Source organism: Mycteria americana, chromosome 3 (assembly GCF_035582795.1).
Source record: "Mycteria americana isolate JAX WOST 10 ecotype Jacksonville Zoo and Gardens chromosome 3, USCA_MyAme_1.0, whole genome shotgun sequence".
Lineage (NCBI taxonomy): Eukaryota > Metazoa > Chordata > Aves > Ciconiiformes > Ciconiidae > Mycteria > Mycteria americana.
Genome location: NC_134367.1, coordinates 33,919,304 through 33,946,608, shown reverse-complemented (window position 1 = coordinate 33,946,608; position 27,305 = coordinate 33,919,304). Strand labels below are relative to the sequence as shown.

General features: G+C 36.1%; 1 protein-coding gene across 8 annotated transcripts in view; it reads right to left on the bottom strand.

The window, feature by feature from the left end:
* Positions 1 to 213: 213 nt before the first annotated feature.
* Positions 214 to 27,305, bottom strand: part of FAM135A (family with sequence similarity 135 member A) — a 94,505-nt gene continuing 67,413 nt past the window's right edge. For 3 of the 8 annotated variants that reach the window (XM_075498164.1, XM_075498160.1, XM_075498165.1), the window contains 7 exons: positions 26,933 to 27,093; positions 25,117 to 25,208; positions 22,975 to 23,072; positions 17,167 to 17,318; positions 15,044 to 15,154; positions 3,035 to 3,148; positions 215 to 2,279 (listed from right to left, as the gene is read on the bottom strand). In XM_075498164.1, coding sequence (XP_075354279.1) covers positions 2,074 to 2,279; positions 3,035 to 3,148; positions 15,044 to 15,154; positions 17,167 to 17,318; positions 22,975 to 23,072; positions 25,117 to 25,208; positions 26,933 to 27,093 — 934 coding nt within the window. In that variant the 3' untranslated portion in view covers positions 215 to 2,073. Of the gene's footprint in view, positions 2,280 to 3,034; positions 3,149 to 15,043; positions 15,155 to 17,166; positions 17,319 to 22,974; positions 23,073 to 25,116; positions 25,209 to 26,932; positions 27,094 to 27,305 lie in introns of those variants that run through there. The other 5 variants (XM_075498163.1, XM_075498162.1, XR_012775151.1 and 2 more) reach the window with 5 other exon arrangements.

The following is a 27,305-nucleotide window of genomic DNA, read 5'->3' as shown; positions in this document are numbered from 1 at the left end:
CCCCACAAATGCTACAGCACTGAGAGGGCTATGTATGGACTGCACTGGGCAATACAAGTTAGAGGAGAGAAAAATAAGTTAATGCACTCTTATTTGCCCTGTTCCTTGTCAAACTTACATGCAAGTATCACAGGATTGCCTGCACCATCCATTTTCCTCAAAGAACAAACCAAATTCAAGCCTCCTTACATTGATGGGATCTACTATTTAAAAAATAAAATAAAAAAAAGGTGGCTATTTCTGCTTTGCTAATCACAAAAGCATGCTTTACACTTTTGGATTTCCAGAGAGATGTGGCAAGACAGACATTTTCCAGTAGTGACAGAAACGTCTAAATACTTATGTACTAAGAGTAGTTTAACTTGACCATTGTGAATCAAGGAAATTTTTTAGATCTAGCTCCCTAAACTGATATTAAAAATTTAGCCACTAGCTAACTACTAGAATACTGTTAAACAAAAGACAGTTGAGATGTTAGAACTTAATTTAAATATTTACAACATACTAGCACCATCATAATGTAAAAAAATTATTAGTAAAAGTAGGCATTGTTAGAGTGGGAATGTATTTAAGATATCTTTGTGTTGTAAGGACTTGCCTAACACATCTCTAATAAAATACTCTTTTCAGTAGGTGGTCATCTGAAACTTGTAAGCTACAGAGAAAAAAAAAATTACAAAGAATGTATGAACAAACCAAATCCAAAATCACTTCATTATAAACTATTATTGCTATATTCATTTCACATAATACAAAATTATTAATTATATACAAAAAAGCCTCCCCAGAATTTTGGTAATTAGCAGAACATTTCAGTTTCTTTAATTGCTTCCATTAGAGTACTTTGTTCATTTTATTAACACCAGATGCAATAACACAATGCTAAAAATAAACATGCATTATACAGCAAATTTATATTTTTCAAAAATGTTCATTACAATTAGTGAATGCACATGTAACTCTTCCCCCCCAATCTTTAGTGAATTATTGTTTGAAACAGAGAAAAGGGAAGGAAGGAGAAACCAAACTTAATGCTATTCAGCACCAGTAGAAAGTCAATAGACCTTTAACATTCCTGTATATCAAAAACATTTTATGTGTATCACTAAACAGGTAAAGTTTACAATATTGTCCCATTTGAAGATGTATTGATTTATATTTACAATACTTTGTAGTCAATAAAACATTTTAACAATATTTAAAAATTGCTTAAATTCATAAAAGTATTGCAGAAATTTATAACATTTACTTATTTTACGTACAAGGAAGTCCATGTAAAACTGTCCATGTTCATCTGAAGAACTGACAGAGTAAGGAGCAATTTTAATACAGCTTGCAAAACCCCAATTATTTGAAGGCAGCTATCATTAAACATTCAAAAATCCTTAGTTGCCATTTGCTTCTGAAAACTGAAGTTCCAGTAATAAAATTGAGTATGTAAACTAACATGTTTTTGAGATCAGTAGAAAATATATTCCCACAGGCATAACATACTTAACAATGATGATAATGATTTTGTAGAAAACTGTTAAGCTGTAGTGGTATCTGAACAGACAACTCGGTAACGGTCTTTGCGAGACCCACAGATATAGTCATTTTCAAATATCCAGTATTTTAGCAGCTCATTGGGTTTCCAGTTAAACTTCCTACAGTGCTAAAATACGACAACTGAACGTGTAAGACCTTATTATAATTTTAAAATCCAATTTATTTTGGCATCTAAAGCCTCTTGTAAAATGTAGCCAAGTAACATTGACTTCTGTAGTCTTAACAGCCAATAATAAACCAACCAAAAGTATGCACTGTGCTTTCATCTCCAAATAATTAGGTACCCAAAATTAAGAAAAAGTAATAGAAAAGTAAAAAGAACAAAATAAAAAAATATTGCACAGCCACATTACCTAGAAAGTAAAGTTGATGTTAAAAAGCCCTAAGTGTGGATGATATAAATTATCTTCCATATAAAAAGTATAAATATCTCTTAAAATACAGCTGCAGCTATACTTTAATACCACACATTATTTGATTCATCTGTTAATGAGGTAATAACCAAGTCTCTTACAATGCTCTTCTCTACTGAAAATATTTTAGGGCAGCAACAAGAAAGAATTTTTCCAAAAATATTTCTGAATCAAGAACAGCAATGTGTGCAGCTCTCCCTATGAGAGAATCTGCAGTATTGGGTAATGCATTAATTACATTATACCGAACCAAATTACATTCCTTATTTTGAAGAACTGGCAGAAGCAGGTTCTGGATCATTTCAGCATAAATTGGTCCTGCAGAGGAAAAGAAAAGTTGTACTGTGTGAATCACCAGAAACAAATACAGTTCTTTGACCTTGAACTTAAAATGAATACATTCCAGAGTAAGAGGGTAATGATATGTGTTATGCTGTTGTTCTGTTAACGTAGAATATACTGGAAGTTTCATTTCCCCAGAAATGTTGGAAAAATAATTTTAAGCTATGCATTTCAGTATTTGTACATTTATCATGAGAATGTGCTCATCAGTATTAATTTATTACACTATGTAAAGGTATTTATTTGTCAATATACAATGCTAGAATGCAGTTGTGCTAGGATGTCTCAACAGTAAATACAACAACCAACCACCGCTGAAAATGGGAAAACTACCTTTTCTTTCAGTGCTAGTATTAAGCCTCGACTAAATACAGTCCACATGCTCGACGCTACAACTTGATGTCCTCAAAAATCAAAGCAATTTGTCCTCCCTGTTCATGGAGTAACACATCACGGGCCGTGTTCATCCCACCTAACTTTCAGCGAAGTCTGTAAACTAGAAATTTATTCAGTCTCATCTCCTTCTGCATGTGATAGAACAGGACAGATCCAGAAAGCAATTCAGCTCCCACATGGATTTTCTCTCTCCATTACTACAAAGTAAGCCCAGAGTGTCTAAACACAGAATAGAGGTGCCTCAGTTAAGCACCCAAAATTAAATGAATTAGATGAATCTGAGACCTATGAAGTTTAACCTGAGTGGTCTGTTTATTTTGCAGGATATTTATTACCTGATTGTTTATCCTTTAAAGCTGTTTTACACATCTCAATGCGAGCGGAGTGATAAGGAACGTAACGATCCTGCAGAGATCCTACTAACACAATGTTTTTGAAGTAATGAAGACCTACAGGAAAAGGGGAAAAGGTATCTGTTAGAACTAATCTCTTGACAATTACTACAGAATAATTAAACATTTTACAACTGAAATTTGGCACCAATTTATTACAAGATCTTGCACAAAAAGGCAGAAAAATCAATTACAATAGGTAGAGCTACAGAATAACAAAATGTTGGGTACCGGCCTTTCCTCTGTACATCATTTTAATTCATATGGGTGCGACCCAATTGTGATGTTTCCCATTTAAACAGAGTATGGTTCAAACCTTCGTCTTGCTTCTTAGGAATAAAGTGGTCGGTTTCTGGCTGACAGAAGGGAGTAAAGCCTCCGCATTGCTTAAAGAAACCTAAAGATGGATGGTGCCTTGTCTTCACTGACATTTCAACAGCCTAGCTGCACCAGGATTAATGCCTAGCATCAAGTAGTACACAATACAGCCCACCTAGTGTAGGTGCCTCTATTAGGCACTACCTCATGGTAAGGTTTACCAGCTCAAGCACAGGTGCAGGGTCCACCCAACACAACTACCCAAATATAATTAAACCTTTATAATTAAACCCAGACTTCCCTACTTCTTGGACAAGCACTCCAATAGTAAGATGATGCAAAGGCAAGAACCCTCAGCAATGATGGAGTTACAGTCCTTAAGATGTTTAATTGCTATGTTTTCTCTAAAAATCTTCAGCAGATTTCCGGTGCTGCCCATCTGCTTTAGGCCAAATACAATGGAGCATTTTAGGAAAATAGGTTGCCTTTGCCTTAGAACAGCCCCTTCTGAATATCATAGCCATCTACAGTTAAATACAAAGGCAACTGTTAGGCAAAACCAGAAAATGCTCCAACAGTTTAGGCGTATGTAAAGGTAAGCTATACTGAAAAACAGCCAGCCTGAATGGCTCTCTGGGAATCTCCTAGGTGTTAGATGCTTACATCTTATCATTGCTAGATTGGATCCAACTCTATTCACACAGGTGCTAGTGAGTTCTGCACTGGTGCTATTAGCCCTGATTTTAATTTCCAGAGAATAATGGTCAGATCCTGTAACCGTTAGTTTTTAATTTATAAAATGTACTTAGTACACTGAGAATTATAGAAATACTGCAAATAAAGTCATTCTTCAAAGGTGCTTCTTGGAATCTGCAGCACACATCTTCTGTGTTAACCTCCACAAATCAAAACTTTCCTTCATTAAAAAAAGAGACCTGACTGTGTAGGAAAAAGAAATTATTTGCTATCTGCTTTTCAGAAGCTATACTGCCAGGACAAAGTTCTGGATTCTAGTTTCCCTGTTCTGTTCAGACTGAATATATAATTAATATATATTAATACATACCTGTTCCTAAAGCCATCAATGGAGCCCAAAGTGAAAAATCTTTCCTTTTTTCAGAGGTTGTTTCCTAATTTTCAATATTTTGTACACTCCATCTGATAAAGACTACATCTCCAAACCAAGTCAGTCACAGAAACAATGCTGAACAACTTTAGTATGTGAAAAAGCAAATGTATCTTCCCAGATTTCACAGAAAATTGAAAAAAAAACCAAATTCTGTACATCTACAAAAGCATACAGAAAATGCATCCAAACTAGATCCTGATTCCCATCCTCTTCAAGCAGGAAATCTGTTTGGTTTTTGGGTTTGTTTTTTTTTCTTTTTTTTGCCTGTGCCCACTGAAAAACAACACTGTCTCAAAAGATCAGCTAAATCACTGCAGTCTTTTATTTGACACTTGAAAAATGACTGCAGCAAATCTTACACGAAGATGCAGATGCCAGTTCCAAAACTTTGTACTGAGTTGAAAAGAATGCATTTGGAATAAATCAAGGATAGGAATTCTCTGCAGGCTAATCTGTTATAGTTTTGAAAATTCCTTGGGAGTCTATCTATCTTGTATTAAGTTTTTTTGATACGTGCTTTCCCTAGAGAAATATCCATTAGCATTGATGTAAAAGGTACAAAGAAGTGGACTGCCTAGATCTTTTAATCAACCTGAAGAAGGAAGAGATATCCTGGGGAATTCTTTAGAGGAACATCAGTCTACATCAATCAACATTTAAATAGACTCTCTTCATCCTCACATGTGATATAATATAAACACCCCACCCCCCCCCCCCCAACAGCCTTAGGACACCATAGTCTAATAAATTAGGCATCTCCTTTTGGTCACAGTGACTCATTTTTATGCTTTATGTTCTGGTTCATAAAAATAATGTCTTAGGCTTCCCTTCATTTTAGGCATGATAAATATCAGGAATCTTTCATTACAAAAAAGTGTTTGAGGGAACTCTTCAGTAGGAGCAAAGAAGGCATCTAGGGTATTTCATAAGCATCAGTTTTATTGTTTAACTGTTCTTGGGCGGCTTTTCTTTGGACTGCTCCCTGTGCCTATTTTGAAGAAAAAAATCCAAGTCTTACATCTTGAGGTTGTTTATTTTGGATATGGTTCATGTGATATATATAGACCACATGACTATATGGAAAGAGAGGAGTCAAAATGGTGGTATATAAATGTACAGAGCCTAGCAACCCCTTGGATTTCTACAACATGAGATAACTCAAACCATTAGTCAATGAGAAAGAACTGCACGGTGTTCAACAGCATCCCTTCTGCTCTCCAGACAGGCTATGGGACTACACAGGACACAGGCACAGAATGATCTCTAATATGGAAGTGTGCAGTGCTAAACTGTGCCTAAATTAAGTGTACTTGTGGAGAAGCAGCAACTTATCACAATCTTGCATTTATGTAGCAGTAAAAACTGACCTACTGGTCATCTTTACATGTTGCTGTTTCACTTACTTCCTAGACCTTAAATATATTCTGCCTTTAATTAAATTAAAAATTCAGGAATAAATTGTGAACAAGAATACAGCTCAGTTAATTCCTATGATTCACATCTTTATTTTCCCACACCACGCATAATACAAGATCTGTCACACATACTGTAAGTATTACAAAAAATCCCAAACTGAAAATTATTCTAAGTAATTAATGAACCATTTTTTCTTGTGCAGTAAAATTTTCAGCTGCTGAATTAAGAAACCAACCCCAAAATCTAATTAGGCCAACATTTCCAGATTGTTGTAGTTAGGCAAAAATGCTGGAAGATTAAGACCTGATTCTACCAGAACAAAATACATTTGAACTCATCACATCATCTACTGAATAGATCACACATTTTTGCAGAGTACTATAAAAAACACTGAGATTGTCATTAACTAGAAAGTATTGACTAAATTTTTCAACAGGATTTGAGATAGCTTGGGAAAGAACAATCCAAGTGAAATATCACTGCTGAAATAACAAGCTTTGTCCCATATAACAGAAGGTTCTTTCCTGTAGTAACAAACCTTTAATGGGCTTTCCAAATTTTTATGATGATCCTTATCACCTAGCGGAACTTCAATCTCAGTCAAAGTGAATTTAAGCACACACAGAGAGCACAATTTCTATCATTCAACCATCGTGCCATTCATGTCCACCAATGAATTCTGAAGTCATTATCAAATTAATGATCTCTATAAAGTCATGAACTATTTTTCCAAATAATATGTCAAGTGGAAAAATCTGCCTGGAACAGCAGGTATAGAGACCTGGTAACTCATAACTAACTGCCATCATAGAGGAATAAATTTTTATATATGTTCAGGCACCAGAATCAGATGTTAAGTCTGCCCTCTAGGTATAGCCAACATCCAAGCAGGGAATGGGAGATGGAGCCACTGGCACAATGGGCTGCTGATATTCTCTGAGACTCGTATGACAAAAACGATGACAAAATTCCATACCACCACCCCTTAACTAATTCAAAACAAGGCTTCAATTATTTGTGATGGACAATATTCACTGTGGATACCACAGAGTTCTTGAGCATAATCAAATCAAAATTGCTTACGATAAGCTTAAAAAAAATAAGTAAAACAATCCGATTCCATTAGTAAGCTGCCATTTTCCTTAGGAATATACTAATCACAGAATCCTAGAATAGAATGATTTACGTTGGAAGGGAGCTTTGGAAATCATCTGATCCTACCCACTTGCACAAAGCAGGGCCAACTTTTATGTTTGATCAGGTAGCTCAGGGTCATACCTGGTTGCTTTGACTTGAAGGAAACATCTCAGTTTTGTTAAGGCACAATAGTCCCAACATTTTCTACAATTCTGTCCATTTACATACTTGTTTGGAAATAGGGATCTGGAAGCTTTGCCAAAAATATAGTCTGGAAACAGGGACTTAAAAAATTATGCCATGGAAGGCAGCCATCTCCTGCAGTTGGTCTTCCGCACTGCTTCATGAAGGTAACACATTACACACAGAGCTAGAATCATGCCCCAAAAATTCAAGCATTGAGATCCTGAGTCAGCTGAGGTCTCAGATTAAGATGCTACGGTACAGATACAAGGAAGCTCAGACTTTCAGCTGCAGTCCCACAAGAAGACTGATTTGGGAGCTAGATTTACATCAACTCAAGAGTTTCATGTCAGCTCAAACTCTGCCTTGAAGATTTTACTTTAAAGAACTTGGCTCCAGATGCTATAGAACCTACCAGATTCTTCCAACATTGCTGGAACAGAGCTACTGAGGGCTGGGAAGTCCTTCCTCTTAGCAGAACTGATTAGGTTAGTCTCCATGCCATGCTACCAATAGGGATGCTATTTCAATTCTAGTCTCATCCTCATCAGGAGTTATAAACAGGCACTCCCTCAAGTCAAGAGCTGAAATGCTTTTTCCCTCCACAAAGCCAAATAGCACCAAGTAAGCTAACCTGACATCCTGTACATAACAGACATCTCAAAGAAGAAAACCTGTCCACCATGCTTATCCACTGCTGATCTCTTGTTAACATGGACATAAGTGAAAACCAAAACAAACATCTTTTCCTCCTTTCGGGGATAAGGAAAATGCACATTTTTAATGGGAGGAAATAAGGCAATAAACAAGCACATCAGAATTCTGTTAATCAAGATCTGTGGAAGTGTTATCCCACAAGTGTGAGGTCGTTTACCCAGTGTGCGAGACACCAATATACACACAGGGCAGAGGTATTTTATTTCATGTCTGCGCTGAGACGGGTGCTAGGTGGTAGCTCCACAAAGCTAGCACAAAGTTCGACCATACAGGTACAGTATTTATACAGTCTAGTTATGCATATGCAGAAGTAATTACACAAAGCAGTTTTCTATTGGTCTACATTTCTCTTATTTCAACTTAAAGCTACAGTGCTACTTGAATATTCTGCGCACACTCAAAGGTGAGGGGTCTCTGCTTGGGCCGGCGTCTCCAGCTCAAGGGGTGTGACTTTTAGTATTATAATGAGGATAGTTCATGCGAGGGTGCTTCTTGTCACACTTCTACTAGTAGTTTCAGATTGTTCCCAAAACATCTTAATTAGCTTACATATTTCTCCAGGATGTGCTTTTCTCCCAGGGACAGTAATTCTTGATTAGATATTGCACGTTCCAGTCTGAATCCCCCTTGTCAACTTTATGTAAGTCCCGGCCTTCCACCAGCTCCTGATAGACTACAGAAGTACTAAGACATACGAATCTAAGCCTACCTACAAAAGTACAAAAACATCCTGGAAGAGACTATGGCTGTACAATCACATTTGTGAACTCTGTGGCATAAGAGGAACAGAACTGTAGAGCAAACCAGTTGGTATTAAGAATCCGTCATCCATCATAATGCCCATTTTCAGCAGAGTTTACTTTGGACTAGCTCTAGTCTGGTCCTGTGGATGCAACGTGCATTGGCTGCTAAAGCTCATTCATTGTGTTCTGAAGTATACAGGGATCAGGAAGAGATTTGCTTCTGAATGCATTCCTGAGTGCTAACGTGGGCATATTCTACGGCTGAGAAATGGGACTTAAAAAAAGTTCAGAAGTAAAGTTGAGGTAGAAAAACTTGCAGGTCCAAAGTTTGTTGCAGGAAGCTCTCCTGCCAGTGAGCAAATGATTCATAACTGGGACAGAAAACAGCATTTTGAGATTTGCTTTATGAAAGCCAGTCTCAGCAAGCCATGCTTCTGACACACATCATTATTCATTATAGGAGAACGAGTTCTGTCCAAAGTTTTGGAGTCAGTGTACTTGCCAAGTCCTAACTGCAAATGCTCCATCACAATTTATATCAAATTGGGATGTACCCAAATCAAACAACCTGAATGTTTTTTCAGGTGACTGACAAGCTCAAGTTTCTGCAGGCAAAGACCAACTGATGGAACTGGACTCTGTTTTTAATACTTGTACTGACCAGTATATTGGCATTCTAAACAAGGTATTCACACACAGAAGTCTTGTGTGAAACCAAACTAAAGCCAAATGTTACATGTCACTGACGTTCTTCTTAGACGATCAGAACATTAAAACCAGCCTACATATAAATGAAACTGTTCTCTCTGCTGATTTCTTAACATAAAAAGCAGGGTCTCTGAACCCATCAAAAATGACCATCTGAAGTACCATGAACAAGAAAGTGCAGATTTGTTGGGTGGCAACAGCTACAAATCAATAATTTACAGTTTATTTTCCTGGACTCCCTGGAATATTTTAATATTTATGAAAAATGTAACTAGCAGAGTATAAAATGTAAATAAGGTAAGAAACAAAATATTCTAATTGAAGAGAAAAAAAGAAAAAAAAAAAAGAAGAGCTTCTCTTGTTTACCTTGCACAAAACAAAGTGAATTAGAGAAGCTGGGAGAAGTGCTTACGACAATGCTCAAGTTACACCTGAAACCATCTTCAGTTTCACTGGAGCTACTGCCTTTCCACTTCTGCAGACAAAAATTACAATGTGCTCCAACTGGAATCAATTATGTATTTGAATACACTGATCAAATGCATATCCTTCTTTAATCTCTCAAAAGAAAAAACTTCTGATTGTTATTATTTTGGTGATGTGCCAAAAAAATCAGTTGGCATTTCATAAGCTAGCTGATTTTTACATTTGATGTTAGAAAGTAAACATGAAGGTGCAGTTATCGCTTGTAGAAAATATTTAAGCATAACCAATAGATAAAGTGGAAACAGAAATCAGGAGCTGTGCAAATTCCAGAACTTGTCACTGAATCCCTACATGGTGCTATGCTGCTCAACTCATTCACGCACTAGTTTCAAATAATACTTAAGTCATTCCCCGTTATCCCTCTAAGGACAAGTCTGCATAATTACCATTTTGTAAGTTTTATGGCAAATGTCAACTGTTCAGTTACAGAAAGTACTCACTTCCGCTAAGTGGACAGACCATACTAACGTCTAAAAGCCAAGCAATTAGAAAATAGAGGACTACATATTTTTTATTTTTGTGTCTAAAAATCTTCTTCTTACCAAGTTACTTTCAAAAACTTAAACTCTTAGTTTCTGTTGAATCCATAATACTACAACATGAAACACTGTTTACACATAACGCAGAAATTTTCATGTATTTTTTCATCTGTGCAACTACAATTGTGTTTGTATTGAACACATCATCATAGCGGGCAACCTGGTGTAATTTCTTGTCACAGTACGAAATTAACAATCATTTCCAAGACTGCCAGAAATTACCAGACAGATTGCAGCTGCTGAAGACATGACAAGCAGATTTCAAGGAGATTATTGTCAAAGAACATAATTCTAAACATTATCATTATGAAGAAGCAACATCAGAAAACTAAATTTTCTACTGGGTTAAACTGCCAACATAAAGTGACCAGTGCTTAAAGTAACTTAGGATTCAAGAAACGGCATAAACTTTAACTCTCCTCACTTTGAACAAATAATCCTATTACTTTTTCTTCCTTATAAGCAAATAAGGTCAGCTTTTGCTCCTTATCAGCAATTAGCAATGATGATAATTCTAAGATAGAAAATAGCTCTAATTTTATTAGAATTTTGAATGGTCAAGAAAGAAACGTCCAGATTTTTTTTTTAAACAACAATCCGATCAGAAATGGCAAATATTTAAGTCTCAATTTCTTCCCACTACCTGCTATTATTCCCTGAAATAAAGACTTATTTTCACAGGGTAACCGATTACATGGCCTGAAAAATTATTTTGTTTTCGTAATTCTTAAACTTGAAGATAATATCTAAGTGGGCTTTTTAAGGTTGCTTTAACAAGTTAACTTTTTAAGGTCACTCCTCCTGCTTTAACAAACTTGACAGCTGGGCAATGAATGAGTTGTACTTGACTTTTAAAAAATATTCTACAACTGTAACACTCCAGTAAGTGAATAAAAGCAAAATGAGTTGACAAACAAACCACACACAATGCTATAGAAAAACAGACTTAGAAAAGCAGACAGTTCATCATCATCATCACTTGTCATTTGCAGTAATTTATTGAATCAATCATTTCAAAAGGCATTTACGATTTTAAGAATCAATTCCTATTTATAGACCAGAAACATAAAAAGAATTGTTAAAATCTGTCATTCTGCCTTGACAAATTGCTTGAAAATGAAACTGAAATGTTCCCAGAGTTCACTTGCTAAATGAGAGCTAACTGTATCTCCAATACTAGATCTGAGGAAATTCTGCAAACAAAACTCTTATCCAGATATACATCTAAAAGAACAATCAAATGAACACATTCTAAATCATAGATATCTTTATTTAGGTGAAGGCATTTCCTCTTCATTTAAGAATACTAACATCAATTAAGGACAATAGCAACTTTTTAACGCAAGTTTTGTCACTTAGATGAATCACTATTCCAGCATGTAGTTGTATTTACCAGGCACAACATAGCATATTAACCAATTTACACCAAGTTTTCTGACAAATAACAAACTTGACTTGGCCCCAGCTATTTTTAAAACAAACAAAAAAAATCAAACCATGACTAATGATAAGCATCTACTGCTTGAGTATGAACCACATATATGTCACACCTTCAGCTTTTATCTCAGAATTGGATAGTTATCATTCACTCCTATCAAAGGATGAAATACAATACACAAATAGCAGCACTGTAACAACTATAACTGTTAGGAAAACCTATTTGTTTCTTACTGGATGCTTTACAAAAAATCCTATTAAAAGATTTTTATAGTAAAGGAAAACTGAGGTAGAAGACCTAAAGAAACTGAAAAGAGCAAGTTCTGGGTAACTATTACTTCAGCAAGTAATGACAGACTGACTCACATTGTACTAAGGAAGAGTTGTATGATGTAGGTGGAAGGGATTTATTCATTATATATTTATAATTTTTCAGTTGCAAAGGTTCTTTTGAAGTCTGAACCTATTGTTAGGCGAGAATTTTGCACATGCTCAGAAGACTCACAATTCTTTTTACAATGTCACATACAAAACCTGCTTCTCCTGATGGAATATTCTGTAAGCTCTCTGCATGAAAGCATTAAAACTCCTTTCAGAACAGATTCTTTTGAGAGAGACCTTTTGGAAGAGAAAGAGCCCCGAAATTTTGGCAGCAGCAGAGAAACTGACTGGTGCTGCTTCTGGCTATGAAATCCAAGAGCCTGAGGTGATGTCCAGCCATGAAGCCCAACTTGGCCCCAAATGGGGAGGAAAAGGCAAGAATGGTAAAAGTGTTTGTCATAGATCCTCCTAGAGGCATTGTTTTGACAGAAGCAGCACTGAGAAAGAGTTATCAGAAATGTGTTCATGAACGCAAGATTTCCAGTATTAACAGGTACTGCTCCATGATTTAGAAGAGAGAATGGATATGAGCACAAATCTCTTGTTTCTGAATCACGCTAAGCATTAATACTTATTGGAGCTTCTTTTTAAGGGCAGAAAAAGAGATGCTCAATTGTACTTTCACCTACAATGCTTGACAGAAAGTAGGATCTTCATCCGGTTTGGGGTTAAGCAACAAGACAATGTGTTTAACAGAGATATTCTCTGGCAAATTGGAGAACTAGAGCCACAAACCACCATACAACAACGTGGCTGAGACCTAGACCCTCAAAACATCACCTGCCAGATCCACAGCCACTTTTATCTCGAAACCAACTGGACCACAGCAGACTTGAAATAGTAGCAAGTTTTGCTGCCTTAAGGATTTTCCCTGCTGCAAAGCCAGCATCTGAAGAAGACATGACATTAAGCAGCAATAGATGTTTCTGCATCTTAGACTCCTATTTTCCTGTAGGATTAGAAAAATCAACAGAAGTTGCAAAATCAGGGCTATACTTCTCAACAGTGTTGTCAATCTCTTGCATGTAGCCTGGGATGAAGCGGTTCCTGGAAACACTTATGTTTAGAATCCCTATAGAGAACAGTATGCAAATTCTCTGGATTGAAAAATCTGAAGAGAAACCGTACAGTTAGGGGAATCCCAAACTCCTCTCATCTGGTGTTTGAGAGTCAAGCACAGCCAATACTGCATGGCAACTGAATGAACAAAGAGATGGCTGGACAGAAGCATTCCTTGTACAGATATCAACAGTTAAAGACACCAACACCTATGGTGTACCTACGGTATATTAACTCAACCCTCAAAGGAAAACTCTCTTCCTTCTCTTTTAGGGAAGTGTAAAGCTCGCTTTCTTTTCTCCTTAAATAAAATTATCAAACTTTAACATCTCTTTCTCCTTCTCCCCCAACCTTTCCTTCTCCCTCACACCAAGCTCACTGAAGGACCTGGAAACAAGACGGTGTATGAGGCTGTGGCCCAAGATACAGCTCTTTCCATCTCTTCAGTAAGAAGGCAGAAAAAGGAAACTGAGCCCTAAGACTTTTAGGCTCCTTCTACAGTTTATGGGGAATAAAGTCTGAAACGCATGTCATGACTCTTAAGACCATGCTATCCAGGTCTTTCAAAAAGCCTGTCACATAGGGATCTGTCATAAGTATGTCGTATTTCTGGAATAGGCTAGAATTTCTAGAATAGAAGTTTTTCTAAAATCAGTTTTTGATCAACATTCTCTCTTATCCATGATTTTTCTTCTTGCTCCTTATTCTTTTCTGCTTCTTCCAAGTCCTGTAAGTTTTATATTTGAACATCTCAAGACCTAGATGTCAGTCGTTTCCTTCCCATATCTTTGTACTGCTTTGCTCTCAACAAAATTTCAGCTGTGACACCCTGCAAAATTTTGATGGACAAACGTGCCCAGATTTTTCACAAAACACCAGAGCACCTCTGGCTCCACAACTGCTTGCCTGACATATATTTAGAAATACCTGTCAGATGAATCCTCAATAACTTTACAATGCTGAATAGAAACTACCCCCCAACTGGCACATTCTTCACTGCCAAAACTGGCTCTCAGCCAACAGCTGAAATAAGAATATTCAAACCAGAGAAAATGGTATGAATTATATAGTATTATAAATTATTGATATATATGATATATATTACATAGATATAAATTATTCAATTTAATTTGTTTTTTAGCTATTATGCTAAGTACAACTTCTCCTTTCTTTATCAAAATGAGTTTTTGTTTTCCTTGATCATCTTAATGAGGAAATAAAAGACAGGTTAGCAAAAACTTTAAAGCAGAATTTTACATTTATAAACAGATAAGAAAAATAGATACAGAAACAGGTAATCCTAAATGAGTGTATATGTACTTCACTTATCACACTGAAATCACTAGCTTCAATGGCTCAAGAGGAAGCTGATTTTTTTTTTAATATGTATTTTTATATATATACACACACACGTGCGCGTGCACACACACCCCCCCCCCCCCCCCCCCCCCCAGCACAGTGGCTGCACTCGGACCTTCTGCTCATTGGTTCAGAAGGAAAGTACAAACCAGTAGTCCACCTTTGCAACAAGAATGGTTTATTGTTTCTTTTGTTTCTTTTACTTGAAGAATATGGGACTAAAGCCAAAGTAACTCTTATATAAACTGAAACAGGAGCTTACTGGAAAATTTTTTTCTGTTTCCTATTCACATTTATGTACACTGGCCTTTAAAAGATAGTAAGTATTAACAAAGCTTACCTGCTTTTTTACTAAGTTTGTATAAGAATGTTTGTCGTGGATCTGAATGGTCTCGGCACGTCAATTGCAATAAAGAACCAGACTTCTTCCACTTCTGCATAAACCACAGTCCTGCATGGTTAGGTATAACATGAGTACAGATCCACAATAAAATATGAACACTAATTAAACATAAGTAAAAGTACTTGAAGTCCATATATTTAGCTCCTCAGATGTTAGTTTTATTTTTCATGTCAGCATTGTCAAGCCCAGAAACATTTAAAATTTTTGTTCATTATTCTTTCCTGTCTATACATAATAAAGCATGATGACCATTATTTCCACTAATGTACATGCCTTTCTAAAAAAAAAATAACTATACTTACAAAAAGTGAAAATACATTAATAAGTTAGCCTTAAGGCAATATACAAACCCTATTTCAATAATTTACAGAATATTAGAACATTTTGATGTTGAAACACATAGCACTAAACAATAAGCATTACTTCTCAGATTTCTAAAAATAACTTTATAGAACCACTGAATTCATTAAATATAACTTGAACAAAGGAAGCAGAATCTTCTGGGAGGAAAATCATAGTATTACATTTTCTATGATGCTGTACCCTCTTTACTAGTCAATGAGCAAAGCCAGCTGGCTAACTGGCCTTTCAGAAAATCTCTCCCTTGCCAAGCAGAAGAAAAGCAAGCAACCAAGCCCTTACAGCCTCAAGAATGTGTTGATTCAACCCTCAAGGAAATAGTTATCTTTTACTGAAAGAATTTATTGAAGGTCATTAATGTATACAAACAATATGGTAATTTAGACTTCAATACCCATTACTTGTTATTATCTTGGTATTTTCCAACATCTTAAGGAGTTTGAAACGTAGAGCAAGATTTTTATATGAAAAGGACATTTTGTACAGTCTTCAACTATAAAAGAGATGAAATAGTCCAGAAATCCTTATTTTTTCAGTGAATATATTCTAGATTATACTTTGATAGCTTTAACCTTAGTTAACTGAAAGCCACTGGCTGGTGATTATCTAAACAAGCCAACAGCCCTGCCTCTTTGTATCCTGGAAAACGGCAATTTCTAAAAGCAAAGTAATGCTAACACTTTTGGATGATTTGGGTGAGATTCAGTTACAGATTAAAATACGTGAAAGAAACTGTCCACAGATATACTAGGTTAAATGCCCAGTAGGTGCCCATACTGAATTATATTGTAGATGTCTTAATCCTGAAGTGATCCTCACTGGTAGTGTACTGAGAGCTACAAACGGTATAATTTCAACCAAATTCAAAGAGCTCTCATGTTCCCCCTGTTTCTATAAACTCCAACAGTAACTCCAGTTAGCCAGCAATTCCTGTCCACTTTTCTCAAGCTCAACACATACAAGTTAAAAGTTTTTGCTCCTCATTTTTGTATGAAACAAAATAATAAAGCAATTAATAAATAAACTGGCACTAAACAAAGTAATTCATGATTTTTAGAGTGTTTTTAAAGAGTTTAATGAGCATGTTTATATTTAGTTAAAATAAGCATTACTCATTTTGGGTTTGGGCTCTCCAAGGTAGGTGGTAATCTCCAAAACGAGTTTTCATTAAAAAACCTGATGCTATCCGAAAATATTTTCTAACATTTCTTTCAAAAGTCAGCAGTTTCTGTAAGTTCTCCTAGAGCTACCTTTAATCTTTAGAAAAACAGACATTCAGAAGGTACAAACACATCCGCAGAAACACACTGCAGGTTGTAAGGTTTACTGTAAGACATTTTTGAGAGAGAAAAGACACTACTAGTAGTTCAGGATTATTTTAGTGCATCTTACCTACTTGTTTTGCAGATTAAGTATATTAAAATCCAGTTTATAATAAATTGAGCTCGACACATTAAAACTGGAGTTTCTTTTTGGTGTAACAGAAAAGCTGAATCAAACATACGGGAAAACACTGATGTCAACCATCTCTTGCACATCCTTCTATTGATACTTTATTTTTATAGTCTTTCTCTCTTCTTAAGACATGCACTTTCTCGTAATCAAAGTAATGCAGAAATGTGCACCCCACATGAAACTGCTAAGTGCATTTCAAAGACAAAATCTCCCCTAAATTCATACTGCTGAAAAGAATACTTTACCTGTATTAACAAGAGCGCTGCTGTTGTAGAGGGTACCAAGATGTGGTCCAGACAGAGACAGGAAGGTATGAAGTTTGTTGAGGTAATATTTAAATCGAGGTCTTGTGAGCACTGAACGGATTATTAAATTACCCAGTGAGTGTCCAATAAAGCTGTTTAAAAAAGAAAAAAACAGTATAGCATAGAATTTGATGGCCATCTTTGTTTCTTTTGAACAGAGAAAAATAAAACTGGTGTCATAAAATGCTGAAAGAGCATAGGAAAAAAATTAACGAAGAGTTTCCATTCAGAAGCCTGTATTTTAGGTCACACAGAAAACATAGCTTGTCCATACGTCCTAAGCTGCACAAAGTCATTACAAACATGTTCTGAGCTCCTCCCAAATTATTTTACACATTGTTTTTGAAAAGCTAGTGAAAACAAACTATCCTTCCACCAGCATCTCCCACCCAAAACCAAGATTATTTTTGGTTGTATTTCCCTTAGCACCAAGTATTCAGAAAATACTTTATGAGCTGTGCATGACTGAATAAATCACTACTTTGGCATGTGATGGCATTCAATGTGATAAATGCATGAGAATTACTGAAACGACCTAGTGAAGAAGGATTCCAAAAGTACTCCTATAAGGGGGAAAACCATTACTTAACTGAACCTGATTATTTTAAAATAGAAGCAATATCTCAAATCTGCTTAGCAGCTGGACCAAAATAAGTGATTATCAGCTTGAGCGAGGCAATTGAAGAATATCTGTCTGCCGGCAGAATAGTACATTTAGTTGTCTTCCTGCTTAAGCAAGTTAGGGAAAAGATGGATGGGACTCTTTAGCTTCATGTATCTAAGAATAATTATTACTCAATCTGAGGTGCCTACTGTTGTACCCACAAATCTGTATAAAGCATTTCTTTAGAAGGGACACTACAAAATAAAGCAATTCCAGTTATTATGCAGTTATGCTTACAGATCCCTGCTGAGGTAAGGACCACGCCATCATAGGCACTGACATAAAAGAGGATATGGTAGAGACAAGACTCACAAAATTAGAAGGAAGAAGTGCCTTTCTGTTTTACAAATGTAATCTCAGGACATGGAGAGAACAGACGACCATCCAAAAATATATAGTAGAACTATCGTGGCTGGATCATGTATGTGCCACAACATTACACCCATAAGATCATCCTTCCCCTTTGCTCTGTATCACTACATTTGTCAACAAAAATAGCTAGAACAAAGCTACCAGCAGCATCTGTAAAATACAATGCTAAAAAATTACTTGACTGTTTAATTGTTTCCCAAGCAAGAATTATTGACTCTGAAAATTCCAATTTAAAGCTAAATGAAAAAATTCAAACATTAGGTTGCAGAATGGCAGGGCCACCCCTGAACTCCTAAACTCTGACAGAATTATACATTTCTGTGACAGAATAGGCTATTTGTTCCTTATCAATACACAGTTTAAGCATATAGGTATATTTCTCCTGTTCGCTTTTACTACTAGATTTTCAAAATTGCTGCAATATCAGAAATTCTTTGCCGCAGCTTGCTATGTTTGCCTAACTAATTTAGAAATGAAAGATACATATCCTCTGTGCTGTCAGCACAACAGCAGTGTATTTGCAAAACAAAATACTGAGCTGCTGACTCTCTTGAATACTAAAATTTAAACCATTCTCTCAGAATACATCATAGTCCACACAAGAAAACCAAACCCCTAGATTTCTTAGGAACAAGAAAAAGCCCACAGAAATTGAGTGAATTTATCCTGAAGATGATCTGCATCACACAATTGCTCTTGAGTAAAAGAGATTATTTTCTAAAGATCTGAACATTAGCAGAGATGTTCTCTTGACAGTTCTCTGACAGTTCATCCACTATTTATTAAATGTCATAAAAGAATGAGAAACTCTTATACTGTACCACAACAACGGACAATTTCGTCACTGGAAAAAACAGTGATTTATCAATCAATCCTATCATCCTGAAGAATACGGGCATACCTGAACAAAAACTTCAGAAACATGAACGATCCATTTGAGGAAAAAAAGGTGCTCACAATTAGCTACATGAATGTACCTCACAGATTAAACATTTGTTCTTAATTTGTAAAGACTTTGAAAAATAACAAAGGTTACAGTAATATATTGTGTTCAAATTCAGACGTTTAGGTGAACACATGATAAGCCTTTCATATTATTTTCCAATACAGAAAGGTTTAAGGATTTGCTTGAATCGAAAAGGAGAAGGGAGGAAAAGGAAAACCCTTCAAAAAGGGTTTTGAAAGTGTAAGACAAAACTATAACCCATGCTATTCATTGTTTCAGATACCTGCAACTGTGGGATGCTCTGCAAAACCAATGCATTTCTGAACAGTAGGTGGCAATATTACTATCGTGTGAATACAAGATATCATTAACACACTGAAGTAATAGAAGTATAGTGTAGTATTTATATGCGCTTTATGGCACAAGTCTACCAATTCAGATCATAACAGAAAATTAGACACAGTAAAACCTCATTATTCTGTGCTAGCAAATGAAAAATCCTGTCCAACTATAAAAATTCATGGAAGAAAAAAAAAAAAATCCATCAAAAGCCATAATCAAAAAGGTGCTGAAACAATGAACAGATGTTTTAATATATGCATAGCATTAAAAATTGCTTTCTCTTTTTGTGAGCCAATGTTACTTAGGGAAGAGGATGACAAGTGGAATAATCCAACTGAGGTGAAAGTCCAATACAGGTCATCAGAAATTTATGTAAGGCCTGAAATGAGGAAGACCGTTTCTGAAACTACACTGTAAGAGTATCCTGGAAAGGCTTCCATCTTCACAGATGCTCAAAACTTGAACAGGTATGACTGAGCAATTTGACTTGCTTCAAAGTTACATTAACTTTGAAGGTGGCACTGGTATGAGTGGGTAACCGGTCCAAGATGACCTCCAGGACCTCAACCTAAAAGTATTCTGTGATTCTTTACCAAGCAGTTGTTTCATAAGACAAATTGCTGTTGGTTTGAATTAAGCTTCCAGTTCATGCTTGCTACACACTTGTAGTGAGCACAAAGATTTTGTTCAGAGGAGATCAACACACATGTTGGGTAGTGTACTGGTGCAATAACTGGTATTAGCTTTGGCAGTACCAAAAATGTTGGTTCACTGAAGTTGACACTATAGTGTGGCTCTGGGTTCTGATGGTACAGGGAGTGCCTTTTCTTATCTCAGTATAAGAATGTAGCACAATAAATGGGATTTTGCCATTACGTGAAGGCATGAAGCTTTGCATTGACCCGACAGTGCAGAATCTCAGAACTTCTCTTAACTTGTCGTGGCCTGAGATGATTTTAGTTTGTTTTAGCTGTGACAACAATCATCTGGCAGTGAAGTAACAAGTCAGGCCTAAAGTTGCTTTAGTTTCACTATAGTTTGTATTAATAACAAGTAGTTATTCTGTGTGGCTTGAATTGTGTATCACTAGAATAAAGTGTGGTGTGGAAGACTGCAGACACAGGTATCACATGCCAGAGGTCCCCAATCGTCTGTTAATGGTCACTGCAGAAGCACAATCTTACAACTCGGGAAAGAAAGCCAGTGTTAAGGATAACAGAGAATGGAAAAAACCAAATTAGTAAATGGGAAACAAAAGAAAGAGCATGCGGGTAGTCTGAAAATATTAAAGTATGAAAATGAATCCAGGCCGACCCAAGGCCAAGGAGGCAGAAAGCCCCACCATGAACATAATTCTCCTTACAGTGAAGCCCCAGGATGCTGATGTCCCACTGCTTAAGGAAGACAGAAACCACCAATCTTAGGACTCAGACAGCTGCTGGAAGGGGAGCCTACCACCTGACAAAAGATACTAGAAAGTTTCTGTATAACAGCTTCAGTCATATTAATATTGGGACTTTTCTGCATTACTTTGGACTACAAATTTTAGTAGTACTGTAACTAGACTAATAGTAATATTTTGCTGCATTTTTATGAGATTATTAAAACATTAATTGGACTAACAATTAGCTCTGCATATGAAGTGTGTTCCCTTTTGCCCGTAACAAGACTTTGAGTGCAAAATAGGGACTGAACAGGTATTTCTGACATACAATGCTGTTGGCTTTTTTGCCATACAAAATCATTATAGGACTGGAGACTGATTTCTAATTTGACTCAGCTATTGAGCAGCACTTGTACAGAGAACACTTCCTTTAGTAGACAGGGAGATTTTATGAGGAGAAACTAGCATCATTCAGGAGAGCATGGCTAGCTAACTAGCACAAGGTCTGCTTTCTTTACAGTGGGACAGCCAAAATGAGGTAGGAATGCATCGGCTACTTGAACAGAGGATTTCTCAATAGTACTTTCCTGGGTTTTCTGGGTCATCCCTTCAAGGACTTGCATATAAACACATCTCTTTCTGAAAGCTCTCTCATGTAGCTACCAGGAAACAGCTGCAGGATTTGCTGATAGGTTTAACTTTCTCATAAGAAAAACTAAAGTTGAGAGATGGAGACTTCTGCTTTGGCAGGGCCAAACACAAGTATACACCTTGAAAAGGAAACTAAAATAAAAATTGATCATTTCTTTTTTCTTTCAAGTGACAAGCAATAAGTAAGACTGAAAAAATATTTACAAATTGAAAAGTCTTATGAGAGAAGCAAACAAAAAGCAAACAAGAATTCAATTCTCAGGTATGAACAACGAGAAGGTAACTGGGTGGGTGTGCTCATTACAGCCTTTCAGACCACAGCATGAGAGAAGATGTCAGCATGTGCTGGTGGGTTACAGAACTCTCCTCACCTGTACCGAGGGCGCTAACATGCAGTCTGTGTAACACAAATACAATCACACAGTGCTTGTTTTTTAAATAATAATTGATTTAGACAAAATTAACCATGTCGAATCTTGCCTATTTCAAAACAGAAACATTTCTTTAAAAAGTGAGATTATGTTTAAACATGTTAGATTTTTTCTCTAGCTGAGTAAGGCCTACCAAACACATGAGTATGCAGAAACTTGTAGGAAATGCATGTGACTAGCAAGTCAAAAAACCTTCCAGATGTGTTATTTGAGGATGCCTAAACAAATGGATGAAGTCAGGCTTGAATTTGCTCCTTTCATCTACTGATGAGCTAACTCCAGCAACACAGCTGAGTTAGTAAAGGTAGTCTGCCCAAACGGTGTACCCTACTTTGAGAAAATAAATGGAACAGGTATTTCCTGGAAGTAACTGAAAAAGGAAACAGGAATGCATAGACTGGGATGAGCCTTCTACTAAGATGTAAAACATGCTTTTTAGCAGATGAAACAATCAGAAAACATCAAAATGATGAAATAGTTTTTTCATGTGGCTGCCCTTCAATGTCACAGATAAGATGGAATTTCCCTGCAGGAACGACAATATAGACAGTCTACTATGTCATACTTGGTGAAGAGACTATAAAATCAGAAGAAAGCTAACTTTATCTTGACATAGCACCATTACAGTTTCCTTCGACTTTCTCAAAATATTATATGTTTTTCTGCAGAACCCTACCATGCAGGATCTGAGGAAGCACAGGACAGCAGTTCCTTAAATGTAATGCTTAACTCTGCCCTAAAACAATCAATAGGACTAGGTGAGCTTACAACACTGCTCAGTCTTCTTTCAGCTGGGAATTCCCTCTCTCTCCTTTGTCCTCCTTTCCCCTACTCCTCCCCCTCCTTGAATTTCTCTTGCCCATCTCTCTTTTGGCCTGCTCCTGAGCATCACAGTTCAGAACAACACAGGGCTCTAGTTTTAAGTTTATTTCTATAAACAGTATAGAACAGATATTACCTGATTTTTGAAAGGGTTAGATTATAAATTTGTATATACTGTATAATTTCATCTAAAAGGCGATCTGTCATGGAATCAAAATCAGCAAAGGTATCATTCTGCAAAATAAAAGAAATAAAAAATAATAACTGTATTTTCTAATGCAGCAATATACATTCTGCATTCAGTCTGAATTGTTATTCCCCAGTGTTTTGAGCAACAGCACACAAATAAAAGCATCCGTATTAACTTTGAATACAAGCACTACAGCTAGTTATTATAATTTTTCAAGTTGTTTTTCTTGTAACATGGAATAAAGTGATACACATTTTACTGTAAGACTACTTTCTGCTAATACACCAAAACAAATCTTAACATTACACAGCCAGCCTTACTTCTAAGCCTTCCCCTACGCATAATCTTATCTGTAGTGAAACAGAAGACCAAACTGCTTATTCAGAACTAAATCACGCTGCCCATGAAATAGAAATGAGACAATTACTGCAACAGCAGAAGAGTCTACATTAGTACAGTTTATTCAAAACAAAACAAACCAAAAAATCCTTAAAGCCTTATTCCCAGTTCATAGCTGATTCTCTACAATGACTAGCAATAAGAAATTAAAAAAGAGGTAGGCAAAGGCTGCCTAAAACTTTTCAACACAAGTTCCAAAGGATCTGTGCTAAAATCTGTAGTGTTCAACATATTGATAAACAATGTGGGAGAGGGAAGAAGGAGATGAGATGTCAGAGTTTGGAGACAAAACCAAATATCTAGGATAGTCAAATCTAGAACCAACCAGAATTTCAGAAGGATCTTATAGTACTGCAATGCCTGGGTGATAAAATGGCAAGAAATGCAAAACAATGTTACATAGGGAAAAACAGCCCTAAACATATATGCAAACAATAATCTATATACATCTGCATTCTATATAATCAGCTACGTTAGGAAAGCAAGGAAAGAACAGAAAATATCAATATAGCATTTTGTCCATAGTGCACAAGCATCTTAAATGCCCTGTCTAGTTCTGATCATCCTATTTTAAATGACAAGAAGTTTGAAAGTGGACAGGGAAGGATATCATGGATGACCAGAAACTGTTTCACATGTGATCCTGAGAAATACTGAATGGACTAAGTCTCTTCAGTTGCCCCCTGAGGGAGAAATTATACTTGCTTATAAAATAATTAATTAACGGAAGCAGAAAATGGGGAATGATTATTGACTATTTTTTTTTCCAAAACAAGCAACTCTTTTGTTTGCAACTGAATGAGTAATGTGTATGAACCATAGAATTAATCTCAACTGTATGCTGTGGAAACTGGAAGTGAAAACATTCAAAAAGAATCAGCCAACTTTAAGGAGAAAAGTCCATCAGTAGCTATCAGGCTCAGGGGTCTCAATGCAATTCCCAAATCAGAAAGTTTCAGAACTGCTGACTGCCAAAAACTATAGGCTACAGAATAGAAAGCACGGCTTGGTGCCTGTTCAGCCTGTTCTGCAAAGCATCCCAGCAGCTATGGCCAGAAAAACACTACTGCACTAAATGAACCTTTCATTTGAGCCAGTGAAGAGACTCTGTTCTAATTCATCCCTGAAGTATGTCTAATACAATATGTAACACACACAAAAAAGTAAAAATTTGTCTTCTGTGCTTTGTGAAGTTTACTTCATCTGAAAATAATAAAATTCACAAAAGTTTAACAGAAGAGGTAATTGATATTTGTTCAGTGTCATGATGTGGATCTTACAGTACACTGACAAAAGAACAAGAGAGAGGTATTTTGTATTTCTCAGATCCTGTGAAATAACGCATCTCCCTTCTTGCCATACCAGTTTTCACTATCACCATTTTTACTGTTAATATCAAGGGTATTTTATCTACAGTCCTAACTGATTATACTGAGAACTCAGGAGATATCAGTACACACAAAAAAATGGCAACAACAAATGTTACTCCTTATATATTTACCTTCAGTATCATACTAGGTTTTGTAATTACTTTAACACAAGCCACAGATCAAATCATGGATTCCGTGAGAATACAATAAAACATACAGAATGTGGTAAACTGCAACACGATAGTGCCATTAAATAAACATGTCTGAAGATTACACTGTTTATTGCTTTACAAAAATTCTTTTTTTTGTTGGCAAATACCTGATTCCTTTCAGACATAAGAAAGTCTATTCTCACTCCAGGCAGCCCTAGCTCAATGTAAGTCTTCACTAATCTTAGATCTGCGCTGTTACCTTAAAAGGAAAAACAATCAAGAGTTAGATACTGCAAAGTTAACTTGCAATAAAAGCACTTAGAATACTGAAATGAACCTACGGCACAACTTTATATTTAAACACAGCTAATGATATTCTCAGCCCTAATTAAAATTCAGTAAGACTCGGGAAGACAAACTGCAATGCCAAATGCAGTGACAAAACGGTCTATAAAAATGACATTTAATGCAGACACTGTTTTAAAAAAGCAAGGATTTAGGAAGTCATGTTTGATTTTGTCTTAGCATCCAACAGATACATAGCACTGTGAACATTACATTCTTGAAATCCTAATTAACTTTGATAAAAGTCAATTAAAGAACTCAGAGCTAGCTTAAAGAATTCAGTGCAGGAGCAAGGAATAAGGGCAAGTCGTAATTGTTTTCATGGAATAAAAAGGCAGAGTGGACTGTCAGCAGATAAAGACACATTTAGAGTGGTACCCAAGACAACAAATGCTAGTTTAACTAGCATCCTGAAGATTTCTCTACATCAATGATCATGTATGCTTTTGAAGAAAGAGTACCCTTTCTGCCTTAGAGAACAAGATTTTTATTTAAATCTGTTATTAATAGGAAAGAACTTGTAAGAAAATTCTAGCTATGAGAATAAGAAAATTTTAACTATGTGGATTTTTCTAAGGTTTCAAAGACATATTTTTTTAACAACAGGTTTTTTGGCCAAGTTGAGTTTTGTGTCAATTCTAGGCACGCAATAGCACTTGAACATCCACACTAGTAAGAAGGAGTACTTCTGAGTTCCATTTTAAAAGCACTTAACAAAGGATGCTTTCTGCCCAGAGGAAGAAAGAAAAGCTATTCTGTTAATTTTTTTTTAACTTAGGAATTTGAAAAATTAACAAGAAGGCTGTGCAGTGTCAGTCCAGTCCACTATTCTATCTGTTGCCCTCTTGTGTTTCCTTACATTGGTAATTTAAGAAGCTTCTCAAAAAAAGACAAAAACATTGATGGCAGAAAGCTATGAATATCTTACTTAGAGGGGATATTATTTCTTAACATGCACATATGCTTTGAACTAAAAGCAGGTGAATACATTCAAGCTATTTAAACTTTCCAATCCTTCTTTCAATTAGCAAGAGATTTTCTCATTTCTACTACAGTATAGTCTCTGTCCTTGGAAATATTCAAAAACCCAACTAGGTTGGGTCCTGGGCAACCTGCTGTAGGTGACCCTGCTTTGAGCAGAGGAGTTGGACTAGGAAATCTCCAGAGATCCCGTCCAACCTCAACCATTCTGTGATTCAGTAATCTAGCCTTTTAAAACCTCATAGACACTTGACTACATTTTACATGTACTATTTTTTTCTTAACAAGATATACGTATTTTATTTTCCTTGACAATGTAACATTACAAATTCTAAACAAAACTGTTTTGTTAGTAACTCCATTCTATTACCACGATACAGACAAAGACCTATACGACACAAAAAACTGGAAGATGTATCTAATGTGAATTATGGCATAAAATGGGTTTATGTGCACAAAAGTTTTACTGAAGACAAATGTTACATAAAATTCTTAGTTTAAAAGATTCTATGGAACACTGTCAAACATAGCAGTACAATGTCAGATTCCCATTTCCCTCCGGTGAACCTATTTCAGAAGCAGAGTTCAAATGACAAAAGCTAAACCTGACTGGTAATCTGAACTGCTATCTCATTCAGTATCAATTTCCCAGCGTACCATCTAGGCCATGGACGCAGACTATAAGATGTATTCCTTCTTCTGAACAGTCATCCTCTTCCATACTGAAATAAGGTATTGAAGAAGCCAGTTTGAAAACATCACTATACATAAATCCAGGAAGTTTAAGTTGCTTCAGTTCTTCTTTAGCCTGTAGGAAACTGGAACGAAACCATATTTATGATAAAACAACATTTACTATTGCCAGACAAACGTAGGGTCTCCTAAGATACAGTTTTCTACTGTCTTTTTACTTTGTCTTCTGTGTAATTGATATGAAGGAAAATATATTTATCAAATTACTACCTTCACAAAACAAGCCAGTTCCTCAAAATATTTTTTATTGCGTCTTCCTACAGCCTCTTTTCCTCTG